This window comes from Balaenoptera borealis (assembly GCF_965194805.1).
Source record: "Balaenoptera borealis genome assembly, chromosome: 8".
NCBI classification, from domain to species: domain Eukaryota; kingdom Metazoa; phylum Chordata; class Mammalia; order Artiodactyla; family Balaenopteridae; genus Balaenoptera; species Balaenoptera borealis.
The window spans coordinates 108,717,539-108,743,821 of record NC_138865.1 but is presented as its reverse complement, the minus strand read 5'-3'; the positions used below and the strand labels follow the sequence as shown (position 1 = coordinate 108,743,821).

General features: G+C 37.3%; 1 protein-coding gene across 3 annotated transcripts in view; it reads left to right on the top strand.

Moving 5' to 3' along the window:
- Nucleotides 1-26,283, top strand: part of MEGF9 (multiple EGF like domains 9) — an 85,409-nt gene that overhangs the window by 36,743 nt on the left and 22,383 nt on the right. For all 3 annotated transcript variants that reach the window (XR_014247502.1, XM_082402265.1, XM_082402264.1), the window contains exon 2: nt 5,241-5,442. Coding sequence is in view for 2 of the 3 variants with exons in the window: in XM_082402265.1 (XP_082258391.1) it covers nt 5,241-5,442 (202 nt within the window). In the remaining variant the exon portion in view is untranslated. The remainder of the gene's footprint in view (nt 1-5,240; nt 5,443-26,283) is intronic.

The following is a 26,283-nucleotide window of genomic DNA, read 5'->3' as shown; positions in this document are numbered from 1 at the left end:
CTGGACTTTTTACTGAGCTAAGGACATGAGTTGGTTAAAAGTTGAATGCAGAGAGAAGCCTACCAGGTGTATGAAACAGGTGTTTGATGAGTTACAAAACTCATCATTTTTCTTTAGTGCTAAAATTTTCATCTTTTGGCTTTGGTAAGGGATGTTTGAAAGGTGCAGTGTTTAATTAATTAATTATTAATAAATTTATTTATTTTTGGCGGCGTTGGGTCTTTGTTGCTGCGCATGGGCTTTCATAGTTGCGGCATGCAGGGGCTACTCTTGCAGCGTTTAATTTAAATGCAATGATTGCTTTGGATACTTTTACATCAAAAGCATCCCATAAATTCAAAGTCTCAGAGAAAAATGCCCATTTATTGTCTCTTCTCTGGACCTTTATATTTCTTTTTTCTTTTTTTTTTTAATTTTATTTATTTTTGGCTGCGTTGGGTCTTTGTTGCTGCGTGCAGGCTTTCTCTAGTTGCAGCGAGCAGGGGCTACGTTGCATTGTGTGGGCTTCTCACTGCGGTGGCTTCTCTTATTGCGGAGCACAGGCTCTAGGCGCGCAGGCTCCAGTAGTTGTGGCACACGGGCTTAGCTGCTCCGCGGCATGTGGGATCTTCCTGGACCAGGGCTCGAACCCGTGTCCCCTGCATTGAGGTGGATTCTTAACCACTGCACCACCAGGGGAGCCCTATATTTCTATTTTTAAACAGTTTGGCTCCAGATTTTAGTTTCTTATTCTTCTTCGGGGTTCAAGTCACTGTATTTCATTGTTCTTCAGAAGCCGAACAAAAAGAAAATGTCTCCCTGCTAATATATATGTTACTCTTCTCTATTTTTCTGTAGAGTTTTCCTAAGAATTATAGGGCACTGAAAGGAAACACGCTACTCAAATGATGGCGAGTTTATTCCATATTTACTCATAGGCAACCAAATGAGCCTTTTGGCATTTCATTCAGACTTGTCTGTGATTAGCGTTTTGTGTCCTCTTCATGTTGTTTCACTCCCATTAACATACACACTAGTGCCTTACCATCAGTCATGTCACAGACTCCTTTGTGCCGCTCTGGTGTCTAAGATTCTACCTCATTAAAAAGTCAGCACTTCATCTCCTGTCTTTGGCTATAGGTCCTTCCCACTGCTTTTATCGATTGACATGTCTTTTCTTCTTTTTTCATATTGCCAGTCTCCTAGAAAATTGCATTGTTTCTGCATTAACTCCTATCTGGTTCCGTATGAATGTCAAGAACTGTGAAGGCTCTGAGAGTTTACTTACAAGCTAATGAGTTATCCTGACACAATTTAACGCATGTTCATAGTCCTTTATATTTATTACTGTTGCTCATACTATTCATTTAATTTGGATCATTTCATTTGAGGTTGAACACTGGGATAGGGCCTCAGATTCTGAGCTCCAAACCGAAAAGATGCATATGTTCCCTGGCACTTGGTATGCTTTACTTCAGCTTCCTTCCCTTTGGTTAATCTGGGGAGGAATGTTAATGTGATAGTGTATTTTTGTCTTGCTATATCAGGTGATAGCACCTCATCCTGGCACTAGGGTGATCTTCTCTTCTCTTGCTGAAATATTTGCAATTCACCCCACTACTGTTAAGATGATTAGTACCAAGGGCATATAATCAATAAATGCTCCTTTTTTCTCTCTGAAACCATGTCCTATACCCTTTTGTTTTCATCGTTGTATTTGTAGGCACCCATGTTAGTAATGTATGGAGCCCAGCATATGAAGGATACACTGTTCTTCTCTACCTGACCCACAGCTTGAATTCCTGAATGTCAGGACACTAATTCTATTTCACAGACATTGTCCAAAACTGCCATGGTAATAAACCTAATCCCAGGCTTTCAGATCTCACCACAAAGCTGTGGCCTGTGAATCTGGCCATCTAAATTGTGTTTCGATTATTTTATTTGGAATCCCTTTCTTCCAGCTATTGTAGTAATTATTTCGGCACTCCAAACCACTTCCAGTTTGTGTGTTGGGCCTGAGTGTTATAGGTACTGTATTATGCCTGTTTACGGATGAGAAAAGGAAGGCACGAGGAGGTTAACTAACTTGCCCAAGGTCATAAAGTTAGTAAGTGATGGAGCTGGATTTAAACCTGTAGCTGTCTGCTTCTATAGTCTGTGCTCATATCTGCTTTACTTTACTGCCTCTTTAAATTACTGTCGTAAGAGGGTCATAGGTGGTAGTTGTTGTTATGGGTTCAAACAAGGGGCAATAGAATTAGAGTTTATGGAGGAGTAAATTTCAGCTGATTCTTGAAATAAGGGACAGATTTAAGTATGTGGAGAGGAGAGAACATTACAAGGAGCACAGAATGGGACTGAAAAGAGTATGTTCAGGGGATAATGAAAAGGCTGAATCAGTTCTATAGAAATAATAAATAACCAACAAACTTGGTTACTACTGAAGTTTTATCCATAAGACTTGATTGAAAAAAATACTTAGTTTTTATCTCAAAGTTCTTAACAGTTTTACTAAAAATGTTATTCATTGGGAACACTGATTCAGGTTTCAGATGGAAGCACATTAGTAAGGAAATAACAGAATAAAATTCTCAGTCTTTATTATAGAGTTTTTTAGTCCATTCATTTTTCTTGAGCTAATTCTGCCCATACCAGCACAATTTGCTTGGTTTAACTTGTGATGAAATTGGTCCAGCAGGAGGAGTTGAATGTATGTTGGAATCCTGCCAGATTTTGGAAGAAAATATTATTTTTAGCATTCTGGTCATTTTTGGTAGAGTGAAGGCCTTGCCATGCAGTTGTTATTGGCAGGTTTACAGACCACTAAACACGGCTTCCTTATTTACAAAAACCACACACACACACACACACACACACACACACACAAACCCAGAAACTAGAAATAATGTGAAAACATGTAACTCTATCACAGAAATGTCATGCTTATGTAGTTTAGTAAAAATAAGAATCCTGACTGAGATGGGAAGCTTATTCCTTTCCTAAGTTTGGGGCTGAAGAAATCTGAACTCTCCTCTGGGTTTTGTAACTAATTCACCACTCAAGCTTAAAATATACATAAAATAAACAAATCACTTACATATTCATTCATTTGGTATATTTACAAATTAGAAGAGGTGTGAAGAGCAGGGAGATAAGCTGACACCAAAGGTTAGGAACTGAAGAAGTGTGGGCCAAGAGTTGGCCAAGTGAGAATATCTTTGTGGAATCCTTTGTTTGGACTTGTGTGCATAAGCTATTTGTGATGACATAAAGAATTTTGAAGGTTAATTTCCTTGTCTAGAATAGAGAAGCAAACTTCTTTATAGCTTTCTTTTTAAGACTCTGGATCCAGTTTATCCAGTATCTTTTTAAAAATAAAAGTTATGTTAAAGATTTTTCTTCAAGCTAAACTTTTATCTATATGTATAATGTCATTTTATATATTGATAGTTCCTTACTTATTCAGAAGTATAATTTGTCATAGATTTCTCTGAGCTTTTTAAACCGAGGTCCATAGCTACTTTGGAATGGGGGCTATTCCTAAAATATGTACAAGGTTTTATCTGCAATTGACTTTAACTACATGTTTCTGTATATGGTTAGAAAGTCCTATGTTGATACTTTGTCAAACTATGTTGAAAATACTTTCTTCTTAATAGAATGAGTATAAATAATAGCAAAAAACAAATCCTAACTGACCTTTAAATGTATCTGCATTAAAAAGCTAAAGCCGCTAACACATATATATGGAATCTAAATTTAAAAAAAAAAAGGTTCTGATGAACCTAGGGGCAGGACAGGAATAAAGATGCAGATGTAGAGAATGGCGTTGAGGACACCGGGACGGGGTTGGGGTTGGGGGGGAGGGAAGCTGGGACGAAGTGAGAAAGTGGCATGGACATATATACACTACCAAATGTAAGATAGCTAGTGGGAAGCAACCGCACAGCACAGGGAGATCAGCTTGGTGCTTTGTGACCACCTAGAGGGGTGGGATAGGGAGGGTGGGAGGGAGATGCAAGAGGGAGGGGATACAGGGATATATGTATACATATAGCTGATTCACTTTGTCATACAGCAGCAGCTAACACAACACTGTAAAGCAATTATACTCCAATAAAGATGTAAAAAACAAAAAAAAGCTAAAGCTGGGACTTCCCTGGTGGTCCAGTGGTAAAGAATCCGCCTTACAATGCAGGGGACATGGGTTCGAGCCCTGGTCTAGGAAGATCCCACATGCCGCGGAGTAACTAAGCCCACGTGCCACAACTACTGAGCTTGCATGCCACAATGAGAGAGCCCGCGTGCCACAAACTACAGAGCCCACGCGCTCTGGAGCCCACGAGCCACAACTAGGGAAGAGAAAAACCCACAGGCCACAACTAGAGAGAAGCCCGGGTGCCGCCATGAGGAGCCCGGGTGCTGCAACGGAGGATCCTGCACGCTGCAACTAAGGCCCGATGCAGCCAAAAATAAATTAAATAAATAATAAAATAAATCTTAAAAAAAAAAACTACGGAAATGATTTTTTTTTTTAAAAAAAGCTAAAACCAACTACTTCTAAATATTTTCATTCAAAAAACTGTTTGAAATATCTAAAGAAAATGTTTATTTTCTAAATCTTTTAATTTGGGAAAGAGATTCAAATTGTGATTGGTTTTAACCCACTGATCAGGATGCCCCTGTAAACGTTCTTATCTGGGATTTATTGTTTGTCATTTGCTCACCTTAAAGTTTCAATTCTCCATTAATTTCTTCCTGGGAAGAACATACTAGTTCATGATTCCAGCTGTAGCACAATCTTGTCTGACCTGTATAAGTTACCACAGTCAACCGTCTGAGCTCTTGCTGCTATACAGCGGGATTATTTATTATTTAACGTGTTGTCATTTCCAGCATGTTCTCTCAGTGCCATGTAGATAAGCATAGGCCCTGCCTTTGGAGATTTCTAATCCAGAAAAACTAGTAATATACGGACCCACCCACACATTGGAGTATAGGGTAAGAGGGCTAGAAGATGAAGAGTGCTGAAAAAGAAATTGAGAATGTTAGTTTTATAATTAGTTTATGTACTTTACTGCATATAATTCCCAATTTAAATAAACTAAATAGGATAGAAAGTGAATTTGAACTAGACTTAATTTTATCCATCCTTACAAAGTTGTCATGAATATTTATTAAGAAAAATAAAATAGAGCTCATTTTATTAGGAAAGCATTAAACCTTAGTTGATATCTCTTTCCCTCTTTTCTTTGCAGGATATGTGTGTAACTGCTCTGTGGTCGGAAGCCTGGATGTGAATCGCTGCAACCAGACCACAGGGCAGTGCGAGTGTCAGCCAGGTTATCAGGGTCTTCACTGTGAAACCTGCAAGGAGGGTCTGTACCTGAATCGTACTTCCAGGCTCTGTCTGCCATGTGACTGTAGTCCACGTGGAGCCCTCAGCATACTCTGCAACAGGTAAGCAGCAGAAGTTGAAGGTAAAATTAATTTTATTTTATCACACACACAAAAAGGCCTCTGCTCTCAAGGACCAGACTGGTTTAAATAAAGGGGCCATAGATTTACAAAATATTTCACATATTTTTATCATTTTGTGAATTATATTTAATGTCAAGATTTAAAAGCTTCTAATTTACTGATTTAGTTCTTCAAAAGCACCTTGGTAACCAATTTTGCCTTGTAATAGTTTCTCTAAATTTCATGGAAAAAAAGTATTGAGAAAGCAGTCTGCTTCCTGGAAGCAATAACTTCCAGGCATTTCCAGTGAAAATGTCCTTGTTATGTTTATTAACATACCATTAGAGTTTCAGGAAACTTATTCTTTGGTTTATTTTTTCTCTTTTCAAAATTCTAAAGCTGTTTCTTTGCACATGTAAGGCTTAAACTTGGTAATATCCTAATTTCTTTAATTAGTGTGAAAAAGACTGGTTTCACTCTATGTACCAGTATATACATTTTGGGGGACCAAAACTAGATTAAGCAGAAATTGTCTGGAAATTACCTTTAAAATAGTAAATTATTTGTAGGTGACTTAATCTAGTAGAACAGTGCCCTGTAATCTAAGGATTTGCCTTCTACTCCACTGAAAGTAATTATCATTTGACCTTGTGTGAGGTACTTAGCTTTCTGTGGACCCCAAGTGAAAAAGCTGAAGAGGCAGTGTTATGTGATGAAAAGAACAGAGCTTTAGGATCAATCTAACCTGGGTATGGATCCAAGATGGGCTGCCACTTAGGAGCTTTGTGATTTCAGCAAGTTATTTCACTTCTCTGCGCCTCAGTTTCTTCTCAAGGTTGTGGTGAAGGTTAAATGAGTAGAATCTATGTAAAATACCCAGCACACATCACTCAATTAATTCTGGTTTCTTTAAATTTCAGAGGAATATTGTTGGCTTGATGAGGGAGTATTTTAAAATAATTTTTAGCTCCTTGGCAGAAAAGTTTCTTTATACTTAGCAGTAGATATTTTGGATGCTTTATAAATCATATAGTACAGGGACTTCCCTGGTGGTCCAGTGGTTAAGACGCCGCGCTTCCACTGCAGGGGGCCTGGGTTTGATCCCTGGTCGGGGAACTAAGATCCCACATGCAGCGTGGCACAGCCCCCCCCAAAAAATCATATTGTACAATACTGTATCATATTGTACTTCTATTAAAAATATAGATGTGAACTTAAGAAGTTTATAATTTCAAATACAACAATAATCGATGTTTATGATGCTTGGTATTTTTAAATAGTTAACTATCTAAATCCTCATAGCAACTCCTTTTATGTAGGTTATTAAATCACAAAGATAGTAAGTGGCAGAAAAGGAATTCCAAATTTGGTCTTCCAGTACTAAGTCCAGTATTCTTATCATCCTGCCATATAGCTTCTATAATGAGAAAACTGATAATCACTTTGTTACTTGAGTTTGAGAATATAACGGTTGCTTACCATTGCTCCCTTTACTCCCCTAAAACATGCCGACACAAGTTATATTCAGAAGGCCCACATTTCTTACCATTTTAAAAGGTGAGATTTGCATAAGTTTGTTCATTCTGGTATCTAAAGACATGTCCACTACTTTTTTTTTTTTATAATATTTATTTATTTATTTATTTGGCTGTGCTGGGTCTTAGTTGCGGCACTTGGGATATTTGTTGTGGCGTGCGGGCTCTTCGTTGTGGTGTGCGGGCTCCTCTCTAGTTGCAGCGTGTGGGCTCCAGAGCATGTGGGCTCTGTAGTTGCAGCATGCAGGCTCTCTAGTTGTGGCACGCAGGCTCAGTAGTTGCTCCATGGCATGTGGGATCTTAGTTCCCCGACCAGGGATTGAACCCTCATCCCCTGCATTTGAAGGCGGATTCTCAACCACTGGACCACCAGGGAAGTCCCCTGTCCACTACTTCTTTTAAAATAAGATTCTGCAAACACATTTGCTTTGAGTACTTTTGGAAAGATAAAAAAGTGTTTACTTCTAGGCCAAACTACCTTATTAGAGGAGAAAGAAATGAGAAGAGTGAGAGAGAGTTTGAGAAGCTGGAGAAGAGGGAAAAAAGTAATACTAATGTTTATGTAGTATACTGCTGTTTTCATAGGTCTTTTACAAATTATTTTTTATTTATCTTTTCCCTGACAGTGAATGTCATCAAGTGACATAGGCTAAAACACCATTCTGAAAATAGGTAGTAACTATAAAGTAGTGGAAAAGTGCACTGGACATTCGAAGGTCTAGGGCAGGGGTCTGTAAACCAAATCCATGAACCAAATCCGGTCCACTGCCTGTTTTTGTAAATAAAGTTTCATTGGAGCACAGAAGCCTCATTTCTTGATTGTTTTGGCCCCAAGGATAGGCATATTAAAATTTTGAGATAAATCCATAATTCTTTTCTATGAGTTACTACAGAGTAATATTTAATTAAAATTTTAAAATAATATTATTTCAAAATGTCAGACAATTTGTCAGAGCAAGCAGTGTATCACAAAAGTCATTTAAAAACTTGTACTTAAAGAAAGTCATTAGAAGGAAGGCGTGGGAGCTCAGAATCCAGCTCTAAGCACTGCATTTCATTTTTTTTTTCTTTTCGACTTTTTATTTTATTTTATTAAAAAAATGTTTTTAACATCTTTATTGGAGTATAATTGCTTTACAATGGTGTGTTAGTTTCTGCTTTATAACAAAGTGAATCAGCTATACATATACCTATATCCCCATATCTCCTCCCTCTTGCATCTCCCTCCCACCCTCCCTATCCCATCCCTCTAGGTGGTCACAGAGCACCCAGCGGCTGCTTCCCACTAGCTATCTGTTTTACATTTGGTAGTGTATATATGTCAATGCCACTCCCTCACTTCCTCCCACCTTACCCTTCCGCCTCCCTGTGTCTTCAAGTCCATTCTCTACATCAGCGTTATTCCTGTCCTGCCCCTAGGTTCTTCAGAACCTTTTTTTTTTTTTTTTTTTTTTTAGATTCCATATATATGTGTTAGCATACGGTATTTGTTTTTCTCTTTCTGACTTACTGTCACTCTGTATGACAGACTCTAGGTCCATCCATCTCACTACAAATAGCTCAATTTTGTTTCTTTTTATGGCTAATATTCCATTGTATATATGTGCCACATCTTCTTTATCCATTCATCTGTCGATGGACACTTAGGTTGCTTCCATGTCCTGGCTATTGTAGATAGAGCTGCAGTGAACACTGTGGTACATGACTCTTTTTGAATTATGGTTTTCTCAGGGTATATGCCCAGTAGTGGGATCGCTGGGTCGTATGCTAGTTCTATCTCTAGTTTTTTAAGGAACCTCCATACTGTTCTCCACAGTGGCTGTATCAATTTACATTCCCACCAACAGTGCAAGGGGGTTCCCTTTTCTCTACACCCTCTCCAGCATTTATTGTTTGTAGATTTTTTGATGATGGCCATTCTGACTGGTGTGAGGTGATACCTCATTGTAGCTTTGATTTGCATTTCTCTAATGATTAGTGATGTTGAGCATCCTTTCATGTGTGTGTTGGCAATCTGTATATCTTCTTTGGAGAAATGTCTCTTTAGGTCTTCTGCCCATTTTTGGATTGGGTTGTTTGTTTTGTTGATATTGAGCTGCATGAGCTGCTTGTAAATTTTGGAGGTTAATCCTTTGTCAGTTGCTTCATTTGCAAATATTTTCTCCCATTCTGAGGGTTGTCTTTTCGTCTTGTTTATGTTTTCCTTTGCTGTGCAAGAGCTTTTAAGTTTCATTAGGTCCCGTTTGTTTATTTTTATTTCCATTTCTCTAGGAGGTGGGTCAAAAAGGATCTTACTGTGATTTATGTCATAGAGTGTTCTGCCTATGTTTTCCTCTAAGAGTTTTATAGTGTCTGGTCTTACCTTTAGGTCTTTAATCCATTTTGAGTTTATTTTTGTATATGGTGTTAGGGAGTGTTCTACTTTCATTCTTTTACATGTAGCTGTCCAGTTTTCCCAGCACCGCTTATTGAAGAGGCTATCTTTTCTCCATTGTGTATTCTTGCCTCCTTTATCAAAAATAAGGTGACCATATGTGCATGGATTTATCTCTGGGCTTTCTATCCTGTTCCACTGATTTATGTTTCTGTGTTTGTGCCAGTTCCATACTGTCTTGATTACTGTAGCTTTGTAGTATAGTCTGAAGTCTGGGAACCTGATTCCTCCAGCTCCGTTTTTCATTCTCAAGATTGCTTTGGCTATTCGGGGTCTTTTGTGTTTCCAAAATTGTAAGCACTGCATTTCTTACTACAAGAAAGGAAGTTAAATTGACATGAGACTTGAGGAACAGAAATGGGAAGTTGCGGGACTATGTACTTTGGCAAGAACATTTGGGTGAACTCTGAGGAAGCACCTCTGTGTTCTGCTCTGCTATAAATTATATGTGGGTAAGTTAAGGGAAAAAGGAAATTGTAGGCAAGTAATGTGATATGTAGCAGAAAGGAGGTGGCATCTGAAATTAGTACTTTGATTCCATTCTTGATTTAGCCACTTACTAACTGTACAATCTTGATTAAGATATTTGACCTCTCTGAGCCTCAGTGTTTTCATCTGTAAAATAGGATTCATAAATGTAGCATGAAGAATTTTTGTGAGAATTAAATTGTGTGTGTGTATACCCACTTACATTGTAACTGGCACTTAGATTCAACTCAGTAACCCCCCAGTAGTTGAGTCTGTTTTTTAATTTTTTAAAAATTTTTTTAATTTATTATATTTATTTACTTATTTTTATTTTTGGCTGCATTGGGTTTTTGTTGCTGCACATGGGCTTTCTCTCTAGTTGCAGCAAGTGGGCCTACTCTTCGTTGCAGTGCAAGGGCTTCTCATTGCGGTGGCTTCTCTTTGTTGCTTAGCACGGGCTCTAGGCGCATGGGCTTCGGTAGTTGTGGCACGCGGGCTCACTAGTTGTGGCTCGCAGGCTCTAGAGCTCAGGCTCAGTAGTTGTGGCACATAGGCTTAGTTACTCCGCGGCATGTGGGATCTTCCTAGACCAGAGCTTGAACCCGTGTCCCCTGCATTGGCAGGCGGATTCTTAACCACTGCACCAACAGGGAAGTCCCCTGTTTTTTTTTTCAAATGAGGAATAGAATTGGTGACTCACAAAAGAGAAGAATTAAGTCACCCAGTCTTGGGTATGAGTAGGGGTTGGGATATCTGTTTCTGTTGGTAGGCTAAAGAAGAAATTGCTCACTGTAGAAGAAAAAAAAGTTTAGCTTATTTTCTTCCATTTTAAAGAAACCCATATATGCTTTTTAAAATTGGACATTTCATGCTTTAGAATAATAACAGCTAAAATGAATTGAACACATGCTAGGCACTATCCTAAGGCCTTTGAATGTAGTGATTAATTTAATCCTCATAGCAACCATATCAGGAAGGCACTATTATTATTATTCTCATTTGTACAGGAAAAGAGTTGCAAGTTAGGTAACTTGCCTAACTTATGATATAATAGCCAGTAAATAAGAGTTGGAATTGAAACATATGCAATCTGGATCTATAGTATATTTTCCTATCCATTGTGTTGGTATAGCCCCTCTCAAAATCTCAGATATTGAGCAAAGTGAGTGAGTATTGTAAGAAACTTTGATGCTGTGGTGCCAACTACTTGATATTTTATAGGAATTTCTTCTGATTATGTAGTTGGTGCTATATAAATAACTCTTCTTGGGAAAGACTAATCCCAAGTAGACATTGAGAACATTAGAGGAAGTTTATAAATATATGCTAAATTTCTAAGTAGAGTAGTTTAGAGTAGGAAAAAAGCAGGAATAATTAGGAAAGGATTCCCAGAGGAGGTAGGAACTGAGTTGTGCCTTACAGGTTATGATTTAGGAAGAGAGATGAGACGAGAAAAAAACATGTGAATCTAAGAAAATTTCCTAAGTTTATACAATGAGATGAGAAATATGATCTCCTAACACATATGCAAATTCTCTTCTGTCATGACCTTCTTGTTCTCTTTTTTAAAAAAAAAAAAAATGAAAGTAGAAATGTGGACTCAATTCTATCCAGATTCTCTGATACATCTACTGTCCATGAATGAATAGCTGGCTTTTTAAAAATTTATTTGCCTGTTCTTTTTTTTTTGCCTGTTCTTTATGCCCATATATTTCAGTGGGAGTTGCCCCAGTGAGGGTAGAATTTGGCTGCAGGAGCAAGATGTGGGTTGAGCAATGTCTTTGTGTGCAAACACAAGTCCCTTTATGTACTGACAGATGGCCACCCCTCACATCAACAGTGGTGTTCCAACCTGTTTAATTGGGAAGGATTTGGTCTACAATATCTATCTTTTCACTTTTGCTTTTGGAATACATTTCTGATATTTTCCTGGTTCACATTTGGACATATGTTGAATAAATGAATGGAGAAATCAGATAGCATTTTATCTCAATAAAGCAGTATGCCTAGTGAGAGCCTGACTCTCTTAATATAGCCTTAGAATGTCGTCAGGGTTGACTTATATGTAGGCAGTCATATACTGATTTGAGATTTTTTAATGTATCCATAGTAGGTTAGTATACAAGGTGCATCATTTAAAACTGTCTCTGTGAGATAACGAAGTTCTGTCGTTGCGTAATATCCTTTCCCATAAAACCTGTGGTTGCTGCTGTATAGTGTATGTTGAAATATTTACTACTTTGCATTTTTAATTATGGGAATATGCCCGAGGGCAGAGGGCAAAATTTTACTCATGAAATAAACTTAGGCTGAAATAAATGTCAAATAGAAAGATGACAAAATCGCCAAGACTTAACATTCATATGGGGCTCTGAAAATCATCTGTTGTGTAATAAGGAGTAACAGTTGCTTGTGTTAACTCTTACTTATTACTTTGCCTGTAATTCTGGGACATCAAGAAAAAGTTATTTGATCACTAGAAACAATTAAAACTTGAGGAAACCTTTGTCATTTTATTCACTTATTTCATTTAACAGACATTGCATTTGCCAACTATATGTCAAAAGATATTCAAGATATATTCAAGGAACTTGAAATGGAAAGATAGAAACACAAACATAATATGAGTATTTATAAAGTACACAGGAGATTCAGGAGGTCTTGAGAGAGGAAGTTGCATTTAAATTGAAATTTGAAGGATGAGTAGAAGTTTGCATGAAAGAACAAGCCATCTTTTAGTAGACTGCAAGTGGCTCACTATTTCTTGATGGCAGGGAACACTTGACAGTGGTAGAGAGGAAAGGTTGAAAAGATGAGATTTTTGTCTGTTTGTTTACTGTTGTATCTCTAATACCTAGAATAGTACCTGGTACAAAGTAGACTCAGTAAATACTTGATGAATGAACAGAATGAATGAATGGTTAAGAGTAAACAGGGCCAGACCACGAAGGGCCTGATATGCCATGTAAATTAGTTTGTCCATTGAAGAATACTGAGTAAGGAGTAACATTGGATTTGCTCGTTAGAACAATTACTCCATCAGAAGTCTGGTGGATAGAGAGAGTGAGCTCAGGCAGAGAGACCAGGGAGAAGGCTATCGTGTAACTCTCAAAGCAAGAGAAGTTAAAGGCATTGACACTGATCCTAAGGCATTGACACTGGCATTGGCAATGGTGCTGGAGAGGAGGGAACCAGCGTAAGAGAGAAAATCTACAGAACTAGATGGTTGATTGTATTTATAGAGTAAGAGAGAGATAAATATGACTCCCATGTTTCGCTCTGGCTCTGGCTCTGGCACAGGCACATGAGTGAAGAGATATTCTATTAACTAGATAAAGAATACAGGTGGATAAGCAAGTTGGAAGGAGATGATTATGATCTTAGGCTTCAACATGTTCATTTTCTATGGGACATTCAGATAGTGGTGTCTGGTAGACACCTGCATGTGCATTGTGTGTCAAACTCAAGAAATCTTATAAACTAGCTAGCATATTCTTAGGAAAGGAAACTAGCATATTCTAAGGAAAACAAAACAAAGCCTCATAGCTTTAATTTTACTTAAAAATAACTTTATTCTATACCTCTGTTATTATTCTTGCAATTATACCAATCTCTAGTTTAAATTACCTTTTTTTTTTTTGGTACACTTCAGTATTTTTTTCCTTGAAGGTAGAATTTTCAAAGGTAGCTGTCTTGGTCAGAAGCAGGTAACTGATCTCAGCCCTTATCCTATATCGTGGTTCATTTGTTTCAATAAATGTTTCTACAGTTCCAAATGGTTTATACCTTAGAAAATAAATCATGTAAAGTTCATGGTAAAACAGATTAGAATAAAATTTGAATGTTAATAAATAGCCAGACAGGGGCTTATTTAGAAAAGGCACTGAGTGCATTGAGGTTTAAGTGTAAATAATGCATGTCTATTACAGTTTGGAAAGCTTTGTATGTTTTTCAGTGCACTCTGTCTTTAATCCTCCTTTCAATACAGAGCATGATCTGCCCTCCTGGTCTTCTAATTATTAACTAGATATCATCTGTAGTCGAATGAAAAAAACAAACAAAACACTTTTTCCTCCCAGCTATTGGTGACCTTTGTGAACATTAACGTAACATGTCACAGTGAATTGATGTAGTTGCTGTTGATCAAATGCATAATTTTTCCTAAACCATATTGCAGAATCCTCTGCTTGTTTCATTTTATTAAGCCAGTTTTAGGTCAGTTTGGAATTTTTAAAAGAAATCTTTTAAAGTTAAAGTTTTATTATTGATAATATTAAAAGATTATTTATTGTGCTTCTTCTGAGAAGCTCCCCCAAATCTGTAGTTATATATATGCTAATAGTACAGATAATCAAGTTCATATAAATGTAGTATTTGGTACCAAGGTATTTATTTGTTTAACAAATTATGTGCAGGATACTTTAATAGACCTTGTGGGAAATAAATAAGACAATGCGAAGACCAAAGGAGCTTCTGGTCTAGTAAGATCATTAAGAAATACATATATAGGGCTTCCCTGGTGGCGCAGTGGTTAAGAATCCGCCTGCCAATGCAGGGGACACGGGTTTGAGCCCTGGTCCGGGAAGATCCCACATGCCACGGAGCAACTAGGCCCGTGAGCCACAACTACTGAGCCTGCGCGTCTGGAGCCTGTGCTCCGCAACAAGAGAGGCCGCGACAGTGAGAGGCCCGCGCACTGCGATGAAGAGTGACCCCTGCTCGCCACAACTAGAGAAAGCCCTCGCACAGAAACGAAGACCCAACACAGGCAAAAATAAATAAATAAATAAATAAATTAATTAATTAATTAAAAAAAGAAAAGAAATACATATATACATACATACATACATACATATATATATACATATATATATATGTATATATATATATATATATGTATATATATAATACAAGGTAAAAAAAACTGAGCCACATCATAAAATAGAAAGATAAAATGTAAAATGTTAAGGGGATTAAGAAACTGGGAGATATCACTTATAGCTGGAAAAATCAGAGATGATTTCATTGAGGAGATAGCTTTTGACCTCAGTTTGAAGGAAGGAAAGGATTTAGACATACGGAAGTGCAAAAGGTGGAAAAGAACGTTACAGAATAGAAACAGCAAGATTAACATCTCAGAGATGTGCTTACACAGGATGTAAGGTGGAAGAGCAGTGGGGCAGAGGAGATAAATCTGGCAAGTCCTGCTGGGGTCAGGTCCCAGAGGGCCTTAAGGGCCAGACACATGATTTGGATTTTATTCACAAAGCAATTTTAAGCAGGTAAAAGATCAACACTGTGTTCTAGCAGTAGTAGATTGGGTGGATATAAGTAGGGGGAGATCAGAGGCAGAATGAAAACTGTGAGAATGGAGAGACTGCGGAGAGAAAGGAGAATGGTGATCTGCCCCATGATAGTGTTTCCGTGCATAATTCTCTAGAAAGTTTATGATTTTTGCATTAATGCATACACACAAATCTAAAGGCAGTTTGTGTTTCTAAGTTGAATTTAGGGAAGTGCTCAGTCCCAGGATTCCTTCTTAGGCCCGTACCCTCACTGTATGCTTACCATTCTTCCTTTGTTGCAGGCTGCAGGAATTGAATCTGCTTTCCTATGCTTCAGTAGTTGCTACCACCCACTGTATCCCATGGGATTTTTATTCCCTCATAAGCCTTGCTGCTAAGTGTCAAGCCATGTCCCCATACTCATGTTCTTTCTGTTTTGCTAAAAATAAATCCAGGGGCCTTTTACCTTTTAAGCATTTTAAAAACTATTCGTCTTTATAGAGAGGCCTGTGGGGGTAGCAAACAATAGATATGGGGAAGTTGAAAGCTTATACAACTGATAAACTTTCCGCGAACGGGCTTCAAATATAGGCATACCTCTTTTATTTTACAATTAATTACTCTGACACTCATATGCCTCAGTAGCATAAATCCAGTGCCCTCTTTTTGCATCAATCCATTCCCCAACAATTAATTACTAATTTTCCGGTAGCTCTAGGAGTCAATCCCCCTCTAATGCTGAGTATCAGGGGAACATGATTCTGATCAGGTCACTGATCTTGTTGTTTCTTACTCTTATATTGAATTTTGGGGTTGAGGCCTGACCCTGAACAACCTGACAGATGATGCTTGCTCACTACTGAGATGATGCTTTTACTGGTCAAGAATCGTTGGCAGCAATGCTTCTTTGAGGTAGGATGAACCCACTCCCTTGGTTCCAAGTTCCTTCAATTATACTCTAAATTGGGGCTCGGAAGTTATAGAGATTTAACAACTGGCTCCTTTAGTTTATACGTGCAGCTACATCCCAGTGTATAAGCCAGTTCCAAGAGTACTGGTTGAGGACATTTTGTAGAATCTTTTACCTAACAAACTATAAATCTCCCTTCTTCCCCAATACAAAAGGTCTTGTTAAACCCTTCTCTCAGGACAGTGGGGCCTCTTCACTCTAAACTTACTAAGGGAACCCTAACTTAAATGATTCTTTTTTTATTTTATTTTAATTTTTAACATCTTTATTGGAGTATAATTGCTTTACAATGGTGTGTTAGTTTCTGCTGTATAACAAAGTGAATCAGCTATACATATACATATATCCCCATATCTCCTCCCTCTTGTGTCTCCCTCCCACCCTCCCTATCCCACCCCTCTAGGTGGTCACAAAACACCGAGCTGATCTCCCTGTGCTAGGCGGCTGCTTCCCACTAGCTAGCTATTTTACATTTGGTAGTATATGTAAGTCCATGCCATTCTCTCACTTTGTCCCTGCTTACCTTTCCCCCTCCCTGTGTCCTCAAGTCCATTCTCTACGTCTGTGTCTTTATTCCTGTCCTGCCCCTAGGTTCTTCAGAACCTTTTTTTTTTTTTTTTGATTCCATATATATGTGTTAGCATACGGTATTTGTTTTTCTCTTTCTGACTAACTTCACTCTGTATGACAGACTCTAGGTCCATCCACCTCACTACAAATAACTCAATTTCGTTTCTTTTTATGGCTGAGTAATATCCCATTGTATATATGTGCCACATCTTCTTTATCCATTCATCTGTCGATGGACACTCAGGTTGCTTCCATGTCCTGACTATTGTAAACAGAGCTGCAATGAACATTGTGGTACATGACTCTTTTTGAATTATGGTTTTCTCAGGGTATATGCCCAGTAGTGGGATTGCTGGGTCGTATGCTAGTTCTATTTTTAGTGTTTTAAGGAACCTCCATACTGTTCTCCATAGTGGCTGTATCAATTTACATTCCCACCAACAGTGCAAGAGGGTTCCCTTTTCTCCACACCCTCTCCAGCATTTATTGTTTATAGATTTTTTGATGATGGCCATTCTGACTGGTGTGAGGTGATACTTCACTGTAGTTTTGATTTGCATTTCTCTAATGATTAGTGATGTTGAGCATCCTTTCATGTGTGTGTTGGCAATCTGTATATCTTCTTTGGAGAAATGTCTCTTTAGGTCTTCTGCCCATTTTTGGATTGGGTTGTTTGTTTTGTTGATATTGAGCTGCATGAGCTGCTTGTAAATTTCGGAGGTTAATCCTTTGTCAGTTGCTTCATTTGCAGATATTTTCTCCCATTCTGAGGGTTGTCTTTTCGTCTTGTTTATGTTTTCCTTTGCTGTGCAAAAGCTTTTAAGTTTCATTAGGTCCCATTTGTTTATTTTTGTTTTTATTTCCATTTCTCTAGGAGGTGGGTCAAAAGGGATCTTGCTGTGTTTTATGTCATAGAGTGTTCTGCCTATGTTTTCCTCTAAGGGTTTGATAGTGTCTGGCCTTACATTTAGGTCTTTAATCCATTTTGAGTTTATTTTTGTGTATGGTGTTAGGGAGTATTCTAATTTCATTCTTAAATGATTCTTTACCCAGTCAGTAGGATCTGCTTGAAGGTTATTTTCTACCTCTGCCCAAATGGCAAAGCAATTGCAAACTTCTCTTGCTAAAGAAGAAAAAACCCACATATTTAATCTCTAGTTAAACATCTCTCTGATAGGACATTTTAATACACTTAAAAAGTTTAAAAATCTTATAAACACGTAGTATTTTTCTGGTCTGTAGTTTGACTTCCTTCTGAGATGAAAATAACACACAACACAACTTGGCAAATACTACTAACATTATTACTACCACCATCAACCCCAGAATGAACAGCATTAACATTTATTGATTATTTACTATGTGCCAAGCTAAGTGCTTTATATATACTATCTTGTAAGGATAAAATAACAACTGGTTGAAGTGGTATTATTCTCATTTTACAGGTGAAGAAACTCAGACTTGAGTAATTTGCCCCCCAACAGACAACTAGTAAGTGGCAGAAACAGACTCAAACCAACACCTGTTTGACTATACTACCTTCAGTAGTTCCCAGAGTTTCTTAGTTGAGCAGCTGAACCTTTGCTTATTTTCCAAATAAGGGTGGTAACCATCCTAGGTTTAGCTACCATATAGACAGATTCCTAGCATGAAAAATTATCCTTTGAGTGGTAAAGATAACATCATCAGTAATAAGTCACGTGAGTATCCTGTACTCTCTGATATGATGAAATGAGAAGGGCATGTTACCTCTATGATATCCTTACCCCAAATTCATAACTTCAGTCTAATCATGACAAAACATCAGACAAACTCAAATTGAGGAACATTTTACAAAATACCTGACAAGTACTTTTCAAAAGCTTCAAGGTAGTAAAAGACAAAGAAAGACCAAGAAGCTGTCAAATTGGAAGAGGCTAAGGAGATGAGTAAATGTAAGGTAATATCCTGGATTGGATCCTGGAACAGAAAAAGAACCTTAGTGTAAAAATTAGGAAAATCTGACAAAGTCTATAGTTTAGTTAGCAGCAGTGTAGCGATGTTAATTTTCAGTTTTGATGACTATACCATGGTTACATGAGAAGTTAACATTAGGGGAAGTTGCATGAATGGTATACAAGAACTCTCTGTACTATCTTTACAACTTTTCTTTAAATCTATTATTTCAAAATAAAAAGTTAATAGAATTGTTATTTGGAACAGCCAGTCAAGGGAATATGGCTAGTATTACTGTCTTATTATGAGGGCAGAATTGGTCCTGGTGACAATTTTTAGCCTTAGATCCATAAGAGGAATCAGGATAAGGAAATAAACTTACTTTGTTGTCGTGGAGATCTGCCATTCTAGATGTATGACGTTGTGGTTAGAATATACAATCAAATTCGTAGCCTACTTTAATATTTTAAATATCTTCTTTCTCTAAAGTTTTAAAAGAAGAGCTTCTAAAATGTTAGTAGACTTAGTTTAAAATAGAAGGACGCTTGTTCCCACAGAGAAGGCTTTGTCTTCCCCTGTGTCCCTTGAAAGAAAACTAAATCAGCATGACTTTCTCCGTCTCAGATGGTTTTTTCATAGCAAGAAATATGTTTCCTGTAGGGTAGAGAGAAATATGGGACTATTCATCTTTTTTCTCCTTGGATTTGATTTCCACTCAAAATATCTAAATTTCTCAATCCCAGTTAGAGATTTGGGCTTGAAGTTTCTCAAGATTTCCTTTAAAAAGGAGCATAAGTGCTTCAGCCATGATTATTTTGACATTCAAAGTGTATAGGACTAGTTTAAAATTATTAATTTCATTTTTATTAAAATCATTATTATCCTTTTTTATTTATTAAGATAATTCTCTGGTATGATATATTCCATTAGTTTCAATAATTTGGATTTTCAAGCTTGCCCCTGTGTTTATAAATTCAGTAGGTTTCCAGAGAATGTTAATAACTAATATCTGTAAAGTCATTTACAAGTAATAGTGTTCTTTTCTCCTGTACATTTTCTCATTTGATTCTAACAACAACCCTGAGAGGTAGGTAAAAATTGTTATCCACCAAATTACAGATGAGAAGTAATATTTGAAAGGTTACATGATAAGCCCAAAGTTGGATATCTATTACATACCAGAGTGAGAAGAGTCATCTCAAGGTCTTCTGACACCATATCCCATGTTCTTTCTGTTGCATTAAACTCCCATGGCTTGCAGTTCTGGGTAAGTATACTCCCCTGTGCTCGAGGTCAGGAGTTCTTAACCTAAGAGGGGGAAGCACATGAAATGTAATGGTGAATCTGTGCATTTTTCTGTGGAGAAGGTCTGCAACATTCAATCGATTCTCAAAGGGATCTGAGATACCATCAAGTTAAGAAGTTTTCTGAATACTGTACAGGAAGGGCATAGATGTTCTTCTCACATTGCCAAAAGCAGTAATGAAAATATGGCTTATATTATCAGTACCGGAATCCCTTTGTCTCTTCTGCCAATTCCCAACACATACACTACAACCATCTCTTTAATTTTTATTTTTCCTGGTCTTGAGTTGATTTTTAAAAAGTTCTACAGTTAAATAGAATGTCCAGTAAAACAGATACTATAGGTATTTGAAAGAAAGGTTTTTGCAGGGAAATAGTTTTAGCCTTCTTGACTAAACCGTTTACCTAAGGAAGCTGCATAATTTAGCAGGAGGATCAGAAGGAAACTAACATCTAATGAACACTGTTGAACCTCTATGCTTGATGCTTTACACATATAACCTCGCTGACTTCTCAGAACAACTTAGCTATCTTGCTCTTAGAGGCTAAGTTACTTAGCAATATGGCATAACTAATAAGTGGCAGAGCTTAGATTCGAGACTAGGTCTGTCTGACTCCAAGGTTCTCCCCACTGTACCCTAAAATAGAATGGGCAAGATTAGATATGGCAGCGGCTCAGTGTAAGTGAAGTTCTGGGTGTGGTTAGCATGATTCATCCACCTAGGAACTGGCTCATGGAGACATAAATCTAGAAGTCAGATCTGGGCACAATGAAAATAAATATTGCATAGAAGAAGACAATTTGAAATAATGAGAGTATGTGTAGAGAATCATTTGAAAGGTAGGATTTAGCACATTAATGAATATCAAAGCTGAGTCCACCTGACTTGCTGGAGCCTAAATGGCAGGCATTTGACATGCAGGAGATCTGAAAACAAGTGTCATGGACCTAGCCATTGAGGTGGGAAGTGGGGAGGCAGGGCAACTGGGACCAGGAGCCAGGCATTGAGAAGCTAGGGACAATAGTTGTAATTCAGTCATTGAGAATATAGGGGACTGAGGTCAAAGGAACCAGTAAGCAAATGGAACTTGATGACAGACATCACTGAGGTTGATTGCTGTAAGTACCCTCTCCTTAGGTCAGAACTGATACCAAATAAAGGGTTCAGCACTAAGCCTAGAGGTGGAAATTAAGTCAGGGCTAGGAGTGTTAAAAGTAGGGAGTGAAATAAGAACAATGATATTTTTCCAGTTAATCTAGTGCAGTGGTTCTCCAAGTATGGTCTTCAGACCAGTATCAGCATAACCTAGGAATTAATTAGAAATGAAAATTCTTGGGGCCAGCCCTAGACCTATCTGAATCAGAAATTCTAGGATAGGGCCGGGCAGTCAGTGTTATAACAAGCTTTCCAGATGCATGCCTAAGTTTGAGCACCACTGATCTAGTGGACAATGTTGCCCCCTAAAACCTAATGTCAACTTATATGCAGGAGAAAACCAGAAGGCATTCTAGCCTCTGTTCTTTGTTTATATAAGGATTATAAACATTAAAGAGGCCCTTTTAGCAGGGTCATAATAGAATATTGAAGTTAAGTAAAATAGCATTTTCTTTGAGGGCTAGTAATTTTATTTTTATTTGCTCTTCTTTGTCCTACTTTAAAGAACAAACCCAAGGGATCACTGTCTTCCAAGGTTGATTGACCCATCATGGACCAGTCATTAAATGTCTCATTTTTCTCACCTAGAATAAATATCCTATTTCTAAGATTCTAAGAGGTTTATTTAAATGTGATAGAAAGCATCAGGATTAGGTGCTTGGAAAATATTAAATGGACTAAATTGAAGACAAATAGTGCACTCAGAAGGCATCAGAGTTAATGAAGAAAGGTACATAGATTTTGGAGCCAGATTACATAATCATTAAACAAAAAATTTGAGTGTCTATCATGTGCCAGGCACTGTGCTAGGCTGTGGGAATACAGCAGTGGAAAAAAACAGATAAAACACCCTGATTTCATAGAGCTGACATTCTTTTGTTTTTTAAGAGCTGACATTCTTGATGGGGAGAGAGAGAATAAACAAGGAAATAAAATATATATTATGTTAAATAGTAAGAGATATTATAATTTTAGATAGTGTAGCTAGCCAAGGCCTTGTTGAGAATATGACATTTGAATAAATAACAAAAAGAAGTTAGGGAGCCTGCCATATGGATCCCCTAGGGAAAGGGTATTGCTAATAGAGGGAACAGCAAGTACAGGGTTCCTGATGCAGGAATGTGCCTAGCATATTTGAGCAAAAGCAGGGTGATTGTGGCTGAAGTGATGTGAGTTGGGAGAAGGGGTTAGGGGAGTACTAGGTAAAGCAAAATATATACACAGATACTCAAAATACTGTTCTTTCAATATATCTATATTTTCAAAAAATTTTATGTGAAAAATGGGGGGGAGGGAAATAAAGCTATAGTAATTAAGACAGTGTGGTATTGGTTCAGGAATAGACAAACAGATAAATAGAACAAAAAAGAAAGCTCAGAAACAATCCATGATTGTGAAGACATTTGACATACGGCATAGGAAGTATTAAAGCTTAGGGATAAAAGGATGGACTTTTCTATGAATTGTACTAGAGCTTTGATTATCTGTAAGGAAGAAGATGAGATTGGACCTCTAACTTTCTTCATATGCAGAAATAAAGATGAGGTGGATTAAAGACCTAAATGTGAAAGGCAAAACATAAAGCGTCTTAATGACCTTGAGGTGGGGAAGGATTTCCTAAACAAACATGTTAATGTTATGACAGTACTTACATAGTCTTTACTATGTGTCAGGCACTGTACTATATGCTTGACACATTAACTAAGTTAATTGTCACAACAAACCTATAAGAGAGGTACTATTATTTTCTCCATTTTATAAGTGAGGAAACTGAGGCACAAAGAGTTTAAATGATTTACTTAAGGTCATATGGCTAGTAGGTGATAAAACCAGGATTTGAATCCAGGTGGTTAAGCTCCAGAGTTCATATCTTAACACTCCATTAAACTATGAAACTTGTGAAAAGAGTGAAAAGACAAGCCACAAACTGAGAGAAGATAATTGTAGCACATTATACTGATAAAGGTTTGCTTTTCCAGGAATACATAAAGAATGTGTACAAATCAGTGTCAGAAATACTTGGGCAGACTCTTCATAGAAGAGGAAGCTTAAATGGCTAATAAACATGAAAACATGTTCCATCTCATTAATAATCAGGAGAATGCAATTTAAAACCAGAACGTGATACCACTTCAAGCTGCCAAATTGCCCAAAATTTAAAAAGCTGACGACATCAAGCGTTGGTTGAGGATACAGAACAATGAGACCACTATTCCACTGGTAATGGGAGTGTAAATTGTTGCTACCATTTTGGAAAACAGTTAGGCATTGCCTAGTAAAGTTGATCATGCACAAACTATTACCTTGCCGTTCCATTCCTTGGTAAATACCCTAGAGAAAAGCATGCTCATGTGTACCAGAAGGGACATACAAGAAGGTTCACAGAAGCCTTTGGTATCCATAATAACAAATGAAAACAGCCCAAATGCCTAGAAGAATGAATAAATACATAGGGTTATATTCATATGATGAAATATACAGCAGAGAAAAATGAATGATTACAGCTATACAAATTTACAGTGATGAATTTCAAAAACGTAATATTCTACTGAGCAAGAAAATAGTGAATCGAACTGTACATAATTATTTTTATTAATGAAGTTTAAGAGCAGGCAAAACTATATATTATTTAGTAATGCATACAGAGGTGGTAAAACTCTTAAAAAGCTAAAGAATGATTAAAACTTAGTTGCTTCTGGGGCAAGAGAAAGGGTGCAGTTGAGGAGGGCCACTTATAAGGGGCTTCAAATGTCTCACTAGTGGGTATCAAAGTTTTAAGTTTATTGTTCTTTAAATAACTCAAAGATGATTGTATTGTCTTTAAATTTGTCTACTTCTGTTTTTTTTTTTTTTTTAATAAATTTATTTATTTTATTTATTTATTTTCGGCTGCTTTGGGTCTTTGTTGCTGCGCGTGGGCTTTCTCTAGTTGCAACGAGCCAGGGCTACTCTTCGTTGCGGTGCACGGGCTTCTCATTGCAGTGGCTTCTCTTGTTGAGGAGCACAGGCTGTAGGCACGTGGGCTTCAGTAGTTGTGGCTCGCGGGCTCTAGAGCGCAGGCTCAATACTTGAGGTGCACGGGCTTCTCATTGCAGTGGCTTCTCTTGTTGAGGAGCACAGGCTGTAGGCACGTGGGCTTCAGTAGTTGTGGCTCGTGGGCTCTAGAGCGCAGGCTCAATACTTGTGGCACACGGGCTTAGTTGCTCTGCGGCATGTAGGGTCTTCCCGGACCGGGGCTTGAACCCATGTCCCCTGCATTGGCAGGCGGATTCTTAACCACTGCGCCACCAGGGAAGCCCTAAATTTGTCTACTTCTGAAAGAATATTTCATAATTTAAAAATGAAGACTGAAAAACTTTTGCAAAATTATATCAAAGTTGGTAGGGGGAAAAAGAAAGCTTTGCAAGGAAACTGGCTGTTATGGGGGCATTTGCAAATAGTGCTAGATACAGGCAGGAAACAAGAGCTCCTAAGTCTTGTAATTGTATTGAGACAGATCAGAAGCAATGTCTTATTTCTTTGGCAATTGTTTTAAAGTCTCATTCAACTGAGGAGATATTTAAATGACTGACGACTGAGCCAGGAGAAGATCAACATAAAAAGCTTCTAGGAGTTTTGCAAGTCTATAGAGATGAGCACATTAAATCCTTCTGAATGGCTTTCATTATGTACATAGAGGTAATCTGTAATATAGAAGAGAGAGAAAAAAACATTGTATTAGTAGGCAGAAGACCTAGGCTCTGATTCTGATTACTCTCTGGCTGTGTGACCTCGAAAACTGAGTCGTTCACATTGCTGATTTTCTAACAATTGGGGATGTTGACAATATTAGTATTTTACCATATATGGAGCTACTAATATTTGGAAGACACTTAAATATGTAAATTTAGCCAATGATTACAATCTTTTGAAACAGGGCTTATTATTCTTATTTTTCAGAGGTGGAAACTTAACTTGCCCAATAATCAAACAGCAAGAAAGTGACAAAACTGAAACTAATGAATGTCATATTGTGAGGACAAAATTAAGTAATGCGTAGATAAATATTGCTCTATGCACTTTATTTATAACCCCATAGTAGGAATTCAATAAATGTTAATATTGCCCCCTGACCACTCCACCCCCTACAGGTTCAGAACACAAAGGCTTAGTTAGGACTTGGGTATAAAGGACTTGGTCCTCAGTACTGTTGATATCAACATTTTGAGTTAATGTTCGCTCATCTGGAAACGAAGCCACCACTTATGCTGTCATTTCTGTGAGAAAATGAGTTCTAAATTCTAAGCTCTACAAGTTAATTTTTAGAACTCAGCGTGAAAACAAATTAAGTATTAATAATTGTCATTTTACTAAGCAAACCTTTTACAATGGTTACAAAAGAATACAGATGTTAACATGTGAGAAGCATCATCTTTTCAAGAAGATGATACTGGGACTTCATGCTTTTTCTGTTTTCAAAATGACTTCTGAAATGCAGAAATCACTATCAAATAATGGAGTAATTGTGTGGGTCTGCGAATTCTTATGGCTATATTTCTTCCATTAAAAAAAAAAAGTGAAGGAAATAAAAAATAACTTTCCTAGTTTAAGTTTGCCCTCCCAAGTTGTGGCTCTGGAAATATGATACTTTTATTTTTTTTACCATTAAGTTTTACTTCTGGCTTTTCAAATAAACTTTTAAATTTGATTTTGGTAAGACCAGCTATCAGAAAATATTTTTACACTTAGGCAATGCCCTTTTCGAGTATTAAGAATTTCTGTTCAAATATGAATTTCCTCTAAACATATTTTAGACTCGAAAAAACAAGGAATGTTTAGCATAATAGCCCAATGTTTTCAATAATGAAGCTATCTTCTTTTTTCCTCCAGAAAAGGAGCTTTGCTCATTGCATAGTGGTCTTTTCCATGATGGTAGAAAGACAGAGGAACACTAAATGCAAATAGTCTTTTGCCAAAATGTCTGATTATTGAGTTTCTTTCACAAAAAGGAGAAATTATTTTTTTCATTACCTTTACAAACCATGAGCCAAACATGAAATTAAGGATTGTTAATAACTTTTCATGTTGTTTATTTTCCCATGTACAAGCTTTTTCTGGTTAGAAAAACTTTTGCTAGCTGCCTTTTAATATTATTTTTAATATATTGGGAAAGCTTGCAATCAGCAATTTTCTAATTTCAGAC